At 39.3% G+C, this 13,338-nt stretch overlaps 2 protein-coding genes across 8 annotated transcripts in view; both read left to right on the top strand.

The window, feature by feature from the left end:
- The window catches only part of LOC128526536 (testis-expressed protein 2-like), a 41,185-nt gene extending 35,371 nt beyond the window's left edge, over positions 1-5,814 (top strand). For all 7 annotated transcript variants that reach the window (XM_053498486.1, XM_053498482.1, XM_053498485.1 and 4 more), the window contains 4 exons: positions 455-577; positions 759-968; positions 1,260-1,380; positions 1,648-5,814. In XM_053498486.1, the coding sequence (XP_053354461.1) occupies positions 455-577; positions 759-968; positions 1,260-1,380; positions 1,648-1,794 (601 nt within the window). In that variant the 3' untranslated portion in view covers positions 1,795-5,814. The remainder of the gene's footprint in view (positions 1-454; positions 578-758; positions 969-1,259; positions 1,381-1,647) is intronic.
- A 1,715-nt stretch (positions 5,815-7,529) lies between these two features.
- LOC128526331 (cytoplasmic phosphatidylinositol transfer protein 1-like) overlaps positions 7,530-13,338 on the top strand; it is a 67,969-nt gene continuing 62,160 nt past the window's right edge. The window contains exon 1 of the mRNA XM_053498089.1: positions 7,530-8,135. Coding sequence (XP_053354064.1) covers positions 8,088-8,135 — 48 coding nt within the window. The 5' untranslated portion in view covers positions 7,530-8,087. The remainder of the gene's footprint in view (positions 8,136-13,338) is intronic.

The following is a 13,338-nucleotide window of genomic DNA, read 5'->3' as shown; positions in this document are numbered from 1 at the left end:
CTAGTCTCTTATTCAATTTCAAGACATGTCTGAGGTGATCAACTACAGTTGGGTTAATCTTTTGACATAACTTTATAAAATAATAATAAAAAAGATTTAAATAATAATAAAAAAGATTTAAATAATAATAAAAAAATATATATATATCCTAACGTCTCATTGCTGCCCCCTAGTGATACAGTCGCCAAATATTGTTCATGAGCTGTTCTTCTCATTTTTCCATATAAGTCGCTTTACATTGTGTGTGTGTGTGTGTGTTTAGGATTCAGGAATACTGCATGTTTTTTTTTTTTTTTTTTTCGGTGCACATTCCAATTCATGTCCTTCTCTTTCTTCTGTTGATGTAAGATAAGATATTGATTCCTCAGAATCTGAAAGAGTGAACATATAGCCTGGGTTTTTCTGTTTAAGGCTTTGTTTATAAAAATTTATTGTTTATGTGTGGCTTTTTCAGGCACAGGCCACGTACATACTGCCTAGCCGATAGCGATGAGGAGTCATCCAGCGCTGGGTCCTCTGATGAGGACGATGGGACAGAGAACATCGCTGATAAAAACCTGGTGTCTGGTGCAGACGGGTGAGTGGATTTATTTATTTATTTTTTTACATTTTTTTAGACACTTCTACACCTCTCTTGGATGAATAACAAGAAATGACTTAAAAGAATCATGTTATTTAAAAAAAAAATTAATAATAGGGTATTTAAAAGGGTAGTTAAATAATCAGGTACTTTAACCAGTCACAATCCTGCTTTTTAGATACACTGGGGTCCACAGGCCGAGCAAGATCATGAAATTTGTGGACAAGCTAACCAAAAACAAGTACTTCCAGAAGGCCACGGAGACTGAGTTCATTAAGAAGAAGATCGAGGAAGTGTCAAACACACCACTTCTGCTCACTGTGGAGCTTCAGGAGTGTAAAGGAACGCTGGCTGTCAATATCCCACCTCCCCCCACTGACAGGATATGGTACGCTCCCTTCAATCACTCATTCATGCACTCACTCACTCGCTCACTAATGCACAAGTAATGGAGGTAATGGAAATGTAATAGCTCGACATGCTTGACCGTGATGCCACACAGTGGAATAACCCTGCAATTACTGTGAGGGTTCTAAAGTGTACCGTGATGGCTGGTATAAATCTAAATGTATCCCGAAGTACATTATAATAAGCGACCAAACCGAATTGGGTAGTAGAATAACGCTAACTCGAGCATTAACACCGCAGCAGGTTAAACAGTGCGTGTTGTGTTTTTCAGGTACGGCTTCCGCAGTCCCCCACTGCTGGAGCTTAAAGCTCGTCCTAAACTCGGAGAGAGGGAGGTGACGTTTGCACACGTTACCGACTGGATAGAAAAGAAACTGGAGCAGGAGTTTCAGGTAATGGCCCAAGTAGATGCCGACTAGCGCAGATCTTGTTAAAACACCAGAATAGATCAAAGCTTGCGACAACAATCCAAAGGTCAGAATGGTACTCGTAAGCTAAGCTAGGTTTTGACATCTTGAACCAATCGTGCATTTTGGATCATTTTCACTTTTGTCTCATCTATATTTAGTTTGCTGTGACTGATCATGGTTCACCTCTGTTGCATGAAAAATATCACCCATGCCTCATACATAAATTTTCATGTGCGTTATTGTCTACAGAAAATTCTCGTGATGCCGAACATGGACGACGTGTGGCTCACCGTTATGCATTCCGCCATGGACCCTCGTTCAGACGCAACAGCAGCAGAGAACAAAGGTGCCAAGACAGTCCCAGAGACTGACGTTCTACCTCCCGAGGGCCCGTGAAGGACCACAACTAGTTTCAGTATTGGCCAAATAGAGAGCTGAGAGCTGATGATGTACAGTATACAGATGTAGGTATATAGCGGGCTGTCAGAGGTGTTTTATTCCTCATGGAGCTTTTTGAAGGAAATATGCACGATTCAAAGACAGTGCTGCTTTAATTAATTTATCAACAAGAAGGTCTGTTAACTTTGGAAGAAATATGCAAGATAGGAGAGTATGTTTGGGGACGAAGGAGTAACGGGTTATGTAGATGCAGGAAGGACAACAACGACGTGCAATGAGAAGCTACACAGAAAGGTCGATGACTATATAAAATATTTAATCAGGTAAAGATGCCATATCCGTGTTTAAGTGCATAAGGCCTCGATTAATAATGAAGTGTGGCAATGTGTTTGACTCCACATCTTGAAAAAACCAATGCACTACTACGATTTATTACTTGCCAAACACAGGTGGAGAATCAGATCTGCATTTGATTTGCGTGTGTATTCTCTGAATATTCCTCGTTGCACTAACGGACCTGATTTGGCTTTTTCTCTCTTCTGAAGTTGAACCTGTGCTTCATGGCAAACTCTAAGCTATGTGATTTTTTTTTTTTTTTATTATTATTATTATTTTTTTTAAGATTTATTATTATCAATCTTTGGAAAGATTGATTGATCCTGGATGAGTTTTCAGGAATACTGTGCCTAAATACACTGCCCTCAATTAAGTAATTTTCTCCTGTACCATTAAAGTAGCTTTTGTTTTTGTGTATGTGAAAGTTTGGAGAAAGAGAGAGAGAGAGTGTATATGTCTATTATGGTATGTGACCAAATGACCTGCGTTTAAGTTTAATAATCGATAAACGGTAAAACAAGCGGTGTCAAAAATACTCAGCTGAGCATCCACCCAGAATGTCACGGTATATCATATAAACCCATATCGGCACAAGCTTCCAGCAACAACACTGTGTAAAAAGTGTGTGTTTGTAGGTTTACACTCCAACAGGTCAATGGGTACGTGTCATTTATCAGCCCCATTTTTGTCCTTCCTCTACATCACGTTCTCACTTAAAAGCTTTTCCACAGGAGCTTTAATCAAGAGCTGCACATTTTAAGGAAAATTTATGTGGTTCTGCCTGTTAATAAGTACTGTGATTATAACACAAACAACACTAATGATGATATTTATATAAAGACATCCTGCCTAGCTCGGATAACACCAGATAAGGCACACACTAAAAAATGATTCAGACTAAACCAGTTTAATACTTAGAATATTTCATACAATTTAAACGTGTGGTTTGTAAGTCTTTTTAGACCAAATAATTCTGCTGCCTTTGGAAAGGTCTTTAGATCATTATGTTGTACTCCCTCATTCACTGTGACTCTTATGAATAAAATAAAGACAAACTACACCTATAAATTCTTCTTTATAAAGAGTTCATCTAATGTTGGTTCCCTCATTACCACCAAACTAATGTTCCCTGTAAAACTATTTGTTTACTCAGTGTGTATACAGTATATACAGTATACACAATGCAAAACATTGTGATAAAGTGTAATTAATTTATAAAATAATTTATTGATTCAAATCAGATTTTGTACCTACATTTTAGCTTGTGCTTTGACCCACACTTCTGCTTGATATGGTGACATGGTCCACAGAACTGGACCTTTTAAAAAAACAAAACAAAAAAAAAACTAAAGAAAAAACACGAATACCAGGTGACAAACTTGCCTACAATGAGCACATTTTTAAATCATTACCCTTTAAGTAATTCATAGTACTTCTTAGTGCCACTAGTGAGTGTGTACTGTGCATGGGTGTATGATAATATGTATGTTTGTGATGACACTATAATACATAAACGAGCAGCGTTCAAGGCAAACCAGGACTTCATTTTCGTGCAGAAAAACACCACCATTATTAGCCTCCCAGGAACTCCTTTAATTGAACAAACAATGTCGACATGGTCTTGTCTGTATGGGGAATGTGGCAATAACTCCAAGCCAAGTTCCTGTAACATACAAGTGGTGTGATTTTGTGTACAGTTTCCACAGTCGTCTTTAAAATATTTGCGCCATTCGAATTTTTTTAAGGCGGCTAAGCTTCTCATCACTGTACTGTGCGTGAAGTCTTTCGTAAATGTCAAACATTTGTATACCTTTTTTCACAAGTCCTGCTTTTACTCAAACGTCCCTCGTATGTGTAAACAAGCCCCTGGATTTATAGGCAAAAATTATTTTGATGTATAAGTTACAGCAAACGTTTAAATAGTTTAAAGCCTCTGACTTGGCAGCACTTGTGTGTAGTAAACACAAGAGTTTTGAACGTTTTAGAACTGTTGATTTTCCTCATTTGGTACAATGAATTAATCTGATATAGACTACTGACTTCAGATTGCTCTTATGTCTGGTTATGTTTGATCTCCTGCTGTTGGTCTGGTAGCCATTCTGGGTCTGATAAAAAAAAAAACCTAAATAAATATCAAATTTCATGCAACAAAAAATCCTGATAAATCCAGACTTTTGAGTCGCACTGTATAGAGTATGCAAAAATTCTGATGGGAATTAATGTATGACTTTTATACTGTATGTGTGTGTTTGTATAGGTTGAGTGTATAAAGTTCATGCTACTGTACTGTATATAGATATATTTGATACGAATAATGATCTTTTACTGATGGAAAGAAATATAATATATGTAATATTTTAGTGTATGTCACACTTATTAATATTTCCCGAATAAGAATTATCTTAAAATAAAATAAAAAATTACATTCCAAATCTATATCGTATGTATATGAAGAAATCAACTTCTGTTTTGCATCTGTTAAAAAAAGTGAATGTTAGTTTCACATATAAGAATTTATTTTATTTATTATTTTATTAAATCCATCTTATACATCTGAGGCTTGATGCGTTGCATGCTGATAAACAGAGATCATAAAGCTTTAAACACTCACTAATCGGTGTCTTACAGTCACCATTGTGCCATAATGGTTTTGGAAATCCAGGCCTTATTAACGAGACGTTATTATAATGGATTTAAGGTATCGCTGTGGTTTATGACATGGCAATTTCCATCACACTTTGTTGTGAGCTGTTTAATTGTATGTGTTCCATTGGGAAGGATGTTGACTTCAGAGGTTTTCTTTGAGTCTGTCCATAATAAGGAAGACACTGTTCTACTAATGCTTTCTGAACGGGGCAGCCCCTATATTGGGAGCAGAAATGTAGTGTCAGAAGATGCTGCTCCAACCCGAGTGAACAGTTGTAAGGTTTTTTGTTTGTTTTTTTTGTTTTTTTTATTCACAAGTGCCCACTTTTATTTAACTATATTGTGCGTTGAGCATTGTGATCTCATGGAACTGGTTACTGACCTAGACGCATGCATAACAGAAATGAAGTATTGTAAAAAGTTATACTGTGATACTCTGTGTTTCTTGTGAATCCTGGTACACTTAAACACAATACTCAACGCACTACTCATGCCGATGGTGCTGCGGCCGGGTTTTAACATCTTTAGGTTAACTTAAAATTAAAAGTTTAATTTGTGTTTATTCATTTGTTTACAGTGAGGAACTGTGTGTGTGTTATGATGCCTTTTTCTGATTTCTTTTTTTTTTTTAATCTGTTCAATCAACACTGTAGGAAATCTGTTAGTCGATTCCTGATTGTTTTTTTTTTTTTTGCCTTAAGTATAGCTGGGCATCAGTAGTTGGAACAAGATCAGTCTGTATTTCCTAAATCATCAGTGTGAGGAAGTGTAATTTGATGACATCTTATTAATAATGAAGACCGTAACTGGATCAGAAATCTGTGTATGCCAATATGTGTGCCAGACTGTGTCGAAATCAGTGCAGTATTAATAATAGATCTGCTACTTTCCACCCCTTTGGTCACATTATGCCTTCAACAAGTGTTGGAAAAAAAAAATTGCTTGTTTATAAATAATTTGCTTGCTATTGTACAAGTGTCTTTCCTGATTATTAAAATGTTAAAACTGTACGAACTGTTGTTTTTTTTTTGAAGACTGAATAAAGATTTTTCTCATTTGTCCGTGTTTATAGTGCTTCTTTAATATCATATTTCTACCTAACTTAATGTTTACTAAAGTACAGTAATATTCAGTATACATACCGAGGGGACCGGATATGAAATTTCTTTTGCATAACCAGATTGTGGATGTAATAACGGGTGGTGTTACTGCTTACTTGCATGTTGTTCATGTGTCCTTTTTCTGGGTTTCCTTCTACCTCCTTCTAAGAACATGTTTATTAGAGGTGTTAAATTGTCTCTAAATGTAAATTTTTGTACCCATTGGGTATTTCTGCCTTGCTCATAGTTTATCCTGGATTTGAATTCAAAACCAGAGAGTAAATCTTTTACTGGAAGTACAGTGATTTGCTGCCTCATAGCCTTAGGATCCCCTGATCGATCATGGTCTTGGGTTAGTGTATGTGTGGAGTTTTACGTGGTGATCTTGTGCCCCTGTGGGTTTCCTCAGGCTTCTCTGGTTTCATTCCAACTTCTCCCTAAAGTATGATAGTGGGTGGGGTGGCCAAGTTTAAATTGTGTGTGTGTGTGTGATTGCTATCCTATCTGAAGTGAATTCCTGCCAGACATCTGGGACTGGCTCCAAATCAGTCATGGCCCTAAGCAGTGCCCACTAATGACAAATGAATGTACAATATAATTCAATATTAGGCTTATTTTCTTCTCCCCAACTTTCACAAGACATTTTAATCTTTTAGTTTTACCATCAGATGCCAGAGTTGGTGGGGACAGTCCAGTATTGCGCATCAATGAAAAAAAAAAAAAGTGGCCGTATGCAGTACTGGTAAGGGGGGAGAGCAGTTGCCTGCCAAAACGCACATCCGAAACCAGTCACAGATGACCTAGTCATTGTAAACAACACTTTGTCTTCTTAGCAATTGCTTCTAATGTGTATGTGGGATTCAACCATAGGAGTAATTTATAGAGTGGAATTGTAAATCCCTTCCCCCATCAATAATCAAACCCAGCTAGTGCAATGCCCCCAATATCATATAATTAAAATTAAATGAAGCAATAGCATACAAAATGCACACAGACCCAAGGTGGGACGGAGCCCACTGAGGTGACAGTGCTAATCACTTTGTCACCGTATTGCTTCTTTTAGCATGTCTCTTCCTTTTAAAATGATTGGGGACATGCAAACAGGATGTTTCACCAACACCCCTTACTTTACACAGGGTTTACTCTGCTTGACTTTTGCCTATATATTCGTGCAAGATTTCACAAAGATACTTTTACCCCTTGTTACCACGACATCGTTTAGTCAGGTTTGGAGTTTTAAAAAAATCTGTAATTGCAGTCCTTAACCAGTAGATGGCACTGAATGATTCAAAATATCACCCTGTTTTAGCTTTAGTTAAATGGCTGAGTATGGGGGGTGCTATTAATTTTGCATATAAACCATGCAGTTTTTTTACGTTGTCCGTTGAATGTTTGACCAGTATCTAAGCAACCAATACGTTATACAACGGAAATGTGTTTAATGCGAACGCACGTGCCACACGATGGAACATAAAACTCATGATGAAATATTGTTATCGCGCGCACGAAAGCTATTGGTTGAGTTTCCTGTCTCTGGTGGGCGGGGACGGGGACGCACGCGCGGAGAAGGGGGCGGTGTTTCCTTCAGCCCCGCGTGCTCATCATCGTTGCGGAGCGCGCTCTGGAAAAAAAAAAAACTGCAGTAAAGTATCGCGTCGTCGCTGAGAAACAAGCGCGCGCGCGCAGCTCTTCCTGCTCCACAACCAGAACTTCTTCTCCCGCATCCTGCACGAGGAGCGACCCGAGGAGCTCGCGCACCGACCGCTATGTGCTCAAAACTCGAACGTTAAACGCACGCGACAAATCTAAGCGTTTCTACTTCTTCTTCTTCTTCTTCTGTTGTTTCTTTAGAAAGATGTGAGTGAGCGCGCGCACGAAACGGAAAAGCTATATATATTTATGTTTTTTTTTCTTTAGCATTGTGACAGATTGAGTGAAGAAGCTAAGCGACCGCCTCCGTGTACTTCACGCACATCTTGCTAGTGCCACGAATACCGTACATACCGCGCTAACAGTTGTTTCGAGAACGACAACATTCTGTTGGGTTGTTTTGTTTTGTTTTTGCGATATAAGTTGTTTGTATTTACGAACAGAAGAGAACCGTCTCCACTTCAAGACGCGAGAGAAATCCCCTCAGCTCCCGGTGATATTTTCTTTTTTTTTACATCTTCAGCTCTCCACACAAGTTCAGGCTCTAAGACTGGGAAGATGTTGATGAAGGAGTACCGGATATGTATGCCTCTGACTGTGGAAGAGGTAAGTTCTCCTCAGCGTCTGTACCAGAGTACTAACTCTGGAATGTGTTAATATTCCTGTCCGTTTCCACACCTGGGTTTGGGTTCAGCGGTTCAGGAGTCGGGTTGGTTCTGTGGTTCCGAACTCTACAGGAGACGTGAATGCCGCTCAAAGTCGTGTGAGTCTTTTGGACTCGTAAGGATTCGAGGTTGCTTTCATGGGCTCCGCTTTGTTTAAGCTTAAAAAATGATTTATTGACTTTTTTAATTATTTTTATGAATGATATGTCCGCTTTAGGTCCACAGCGATTACATTCACATTTAAGCATTTGGCAGACGCCCTCATCCATACAAGCAAGAGAGGGAGAAAATTCCTCCACAGCGATGTGAAAGGCTTGATTTGCCCAAAAGAGTAAGGGTGACCCAACCAGTTACAGTATTAGGTGCAAGAGACAGTTACTTTTTCCACAAGGTGGATTTGGACAGCTTTTTTTTTTTTATACCAATAATAAATGATATCATGATTTACAAACTGCATTCTGTGTTTACTCAGGTTATCTTTGTGTAATGTTAAAGTTTGTTACATGATCTCCTTCATTTAATTGTCTAATATGCAACAAAAAAAAATCAGGAAGGGGCTAATACTTTTTCACAGTACTGTAAGTGCTTTGAAGTTTCCATCATTAAAAATAAATAAATATAAATGTTTTTCTTTAGTGGGGAGAATGAAAATGATCTGTGGGTGTTTAGTCGTCGCTTTAAGCTTGACGATGTTTCGGCTGAAAAGGCATATCTATAGGAAGTTCATTCCTCCACCTGGGACTGTCGACAGTCATAAGCTGTCATCGCCAGCCAGGGGCAACGGAAACTGGAGATGGAAACAAAAAATCTTTTCCCCCACCATCATTCTTTTTTCTTTTTTTTTTTGGTTTTATTTTTTTACTTGTATCTGTTTGCATTAGCGCTGATAAAATGTTGCAGTTTCTCTCTACTCCTGCTCTAAACTGTATATACTGCTTATATTAATATTAAAGTCTGGGTACTTATGAAGTCGTGATGCTTACAAACTCAAAATACAGATCAAATAGACACCTAGGTATCGAGATATCATATCCGGTGAGTCCCGTCCTGAATGGAAACCTACTGAGACGTACATCAGTGCTCCAGTGTACCAGCTACTAGCTGCAGTAGCGCCCATGACCAGCCACAACAAAAGCTACATGATAACATGATAACCAAACGCTGTTTTACGTGAAAGTCGTTTTGTCAGTTATCGTAGGTCAGAGAAAAACATGGATGTGCAGTGGAGAAAAAAAATAAACATTAATTCAGGACATTGCAGGTGCTCCTGCAGGCACGCATTCACACCCAGAGGTAACGTTGTGTAGGGTGATCAGGTGAGTTTGCAGTGTTAAATGAAACTGGATGCTGGGAGAAAAAGGCAGACTTCTTACCGAGTGTAACCTGAGTTTGGGATTGAACCAGCGATTCAGAGATATGATACAGCAGCAGCACTTCACACTGCACCACTGTGTCACTGTTAAAGGAAAAGTCAGCACTTCTAATCAAGACTTTGTTAGACTTGGCTGATATTTCCTCATGGTCTTCAAGATCGATATTCTGTCTGCGAAGAAAAAAAATGTATAATCTACATACAGACACCGTTGTGTAAATGAGAAATAAACCAAGTGGTGCAGACTGAACCTCACAACACGTTGATGTTTTATATTAACAGTGATCAGTTGCTTCCTGGTGTTTGCTGTTAAATTTAGTATCGCTGATCTCTCCTTTAAATCTAGCCGAGATGTTTAACAAGTGTGGGTCCTTCATGTTAATACGAAACTAAGATTTCATTTAAAACCTCAACATTCGGCATATCAGCCGGCTGTCTAGATCTTTTTAGGTTTGACGGCGTAAAGCCGACGCTGTGATGTAAAGGTCGTTAAGTCATACGATTTTAAGCCTGATGTTGTTTTGTATGTGCTACACCCTGCACTTTAAGCATAAAGAAGAGCTTAGGATAAACACCTCTGCTCAAGCTGCACAGTGACATGATCAGTAAAGCGTGTTAAGCACAGAGCCTAGACACGGTCACACCTCAGAGGTGGTGGACACACCATACATTTTATCACATAGCCAAACCTTGAATGCATCGATTACTAAAATGTTTTTCTCAACTTGGGTTTAAAGAAAAAAAAAAGGTGGTAGACCAGACGTGCATTTAAGAAATATAGCACAATGATGTCATGATATCTGCTTTGTTATTTGAACATTGATTTCCTTTATGGTCACGAATAGCACCGGTGCAGGAACTCTTATCAGGACGCTACACATTGCAGCCGGAGGCTTGGCCGGACAACCACTTCCTGTTCAGGAGAAAGAGCGAGCGAGAGGCCAAGAAGTTCAACAGTGGCAAAAGGAAGTGTGCTCAGTTTCCTAAACCAATCATAACATGAGATGAGTGATGAGAGGGAAAGCTGCGGTCGGAGGAGCGAGCCAGCAATCAGAGTCACGAACTGACTCCAGGTGTCTTCTGGCCACTTTATTAGGAACAAGTGGCGCAAATGCTGATAACATGATGCGTGAAAATATGAGAAAAAGAAAATGTCGTCTTACGTTACGTGTTAAACCGCACTCTCCAGCGCGCTCTACCACGATCATCACAATATCTTTTGTTCCTCCTAAGTGCATTTAATCATCTCGCAGTGGCACAACTCCTACACTTGACTTGTTGCTATGTGCAGGATTTAACTTTGGATTGAGAACTTGGTTATTTATTTATTTGTTTTTACGCAGAGCATTATGAAACCCATGCGCTTATGTAATGATTTGGCTCATAAAGCAAAAGGCCTGCTTCTTGAGGCGTTTATGGAAAAGCGATATCGGAGAACTGAATTCCGCCTCATGCTGCATAAGAGATGTATGTGCCAGATGGTGGTCCTCCTAGAGGAGGCTTCCTTGTGTGCCTTCTCAGCTGGTAGTGCGTATAAAGGAACCGCTGAAGGTGGATAGTGGTGGACGTGTGTGCGGTGTGTGTATGAACAAGATAGGGAGTTGTGAAGGATTGTTTGATTGCACAGTCATGTTGTGAACAGCTGGTTAGTTTGGCACCTTATCATGCAGCGAGGCTTCAGATTGCAGCTACAGTATGGTATGTTACGCAGCAAAAGGGTTGTTTCATAATGTGAGATTTTGTAACAGTCAGTGCTTAAAAAAAATGATGCTGAAAAAGTAAGTACGACACCCATGCGAAAAAGGCAGCGGTTTAGATTTCAGCCTGATCTTGTTGTCTTACTTCTTGTGATCCGGACTATACTTTGGATTGAGTTGAATTATCCTAAATCGATCGACAGATATTGGTTTAGATCTTCTGGTCACCGTAATGTTATATTCACGAATCAAACCCATGAATGTCCTCAGCCTTTCAGTCTTTCATTTCTATAAAAAAAACAGCTCAAATTAAGGATTAGCGCTCAGCCTGTGCTGTCGCCCGTAATCCTTTCTAATACATGGCACATTTGTTGAAAAAAAAAAAGAAATTAATATAAGCTCCCATTCCTAAGCTGTGCTTTGGTGGGAACCGCCGCGTGCGCTTCCCTTATCGCGGACTCGCACAGCTCCCGCCTTATCAAGCCCTGAGTGGCGTCATAGAAAGCGAATGAGTCACTGCAATGGTACTTAGCGTAAATCTCAGACTGTGTCAAGTGTTTATCAGAATACAAACACAGGCTATCAGGCGCGCTACATATTGCTTTACTCTCACCAGCGTTCAGGCATGGCGACGGACAGAGCAGGACACGTTAACTTTAGGGATGTACAGATAAATCTGTACATCATCGAGGCATTCAAGTGTGCACAATATTGTCAGCGGGAGACACGTGGTGTTCTTGTTTTTTGGCTCGGCAGCATTTTTTTTTTCCTTTTAGGCAATAAATATGTGCCTACTTTAAGGCAGGGTCGTGACCCACTGTGCATGTCTTGCACAAAGATGAAAATCGTAATCATATTGAAAAACAAACAAGGTGCCATAGCGCAAGATTACTTGCGCTATGTAATTAAATGTGTATTGTTGTTGTTGTTGTTCTTAGGTTGCGTGGCTTTGCAAGAGGTTGCATTGCTATCTCACAGCTCCAGGCTTTCATGTCTTGTGTTACCATCAGTGTGGAGTCCCCATGTCCCCTCTATGTCCGTGTGCCTTTCCTGTAGGTTCTCCAGTTTCCAAAATGACATGTGATTGGCTATGCTGCATTGCTCGCAGATGTGAATGTGTGTTGTATGTGGATAAAAGCTGTGAGATTCAGAATTAATTTAAACACTTTAAATTATTTAGGTAAACTTCCAAAAATTAATGAACTATTTTAAAATATACCACAGCTTTACCAGGAAATAGAAACTGCTCACATCTTCTGCAAATACAGTTTAAACCTTGGATTGCGAGCGTTCCTAAAGCGTGTTTGTGTATCAAAGCACTCGTACATCAAAATAATGGAAACTCCGTCGATTCGCTCCACAACCCAAAAAAAATTCAGGCAAAAAATCCCACAGCGCGTGCGCAAGAGAAAAAAAACAACCATCGGCTCAGTTGGGATCACGTGACACGCGGCAGACAAAAGCGCATGCATACTATGCATTCGTTTATTTCACTTAAAAATTAACTTTATATTTTTATTACAGACTTTTGCTCGTCTCAAACACTCGCAGAACAAGTTACTCGCAATCGTTTGTGGTTGTGAATGAGGACTGAGTTTATAAACGGTGTCAGAAAACATTCCTCTTCCCATACCTCGTCCCGTTCCACTGAGCTTACACCACTTGATCCCTACTTGTGGGGAATGTTAAAGAAGCGTGTGTTCAATTGTGAAGATCCGACAAGAACTGTTTTCTGCTTTTATGTTAGCAAATCCTTTCAACATTTTGCAGCATCCGTTGAATTCCGTGAATCCGGGTTAAGAAACGGTATGAACATCTGTCTGTCTACAATGAGGTGGTGCGCGCACACACACGCACACGCACACACACACACTGTGTTAATTTAGATTATGCATACCGTGTTAAATCAACACGTTAATAGTGTGTAATGTTAATTTTTTTCAGAAGAAATTAACTCAAAAGGTAATATTGTTTCATCTTTTCATTTCAGTACTGTATGTATATTTTGGGCGTGTACTGTACTTCTTCAAAAGATGTAAAAAAATATATATATATATAGCTGCTTGAGACAGAAA

Source organism: Clarias gariepinus, chromosome 6 (genome assembly GCF_024256425.1).
Source record: "Clarias gariepinus isolate MV-2021 ecotype Netherlands chromosome 6, CGAR_prim_01v2, whole genome shotgun sequence".
NCBI lineage: Eukaryota > Metazoa > Chordata > Actinopteri > Siluriformes > Clariidae > Clarias > Clarias gariepinus.
This window is presented reverse-complemented; position numbering and strand designations above follow the sequence as displayed.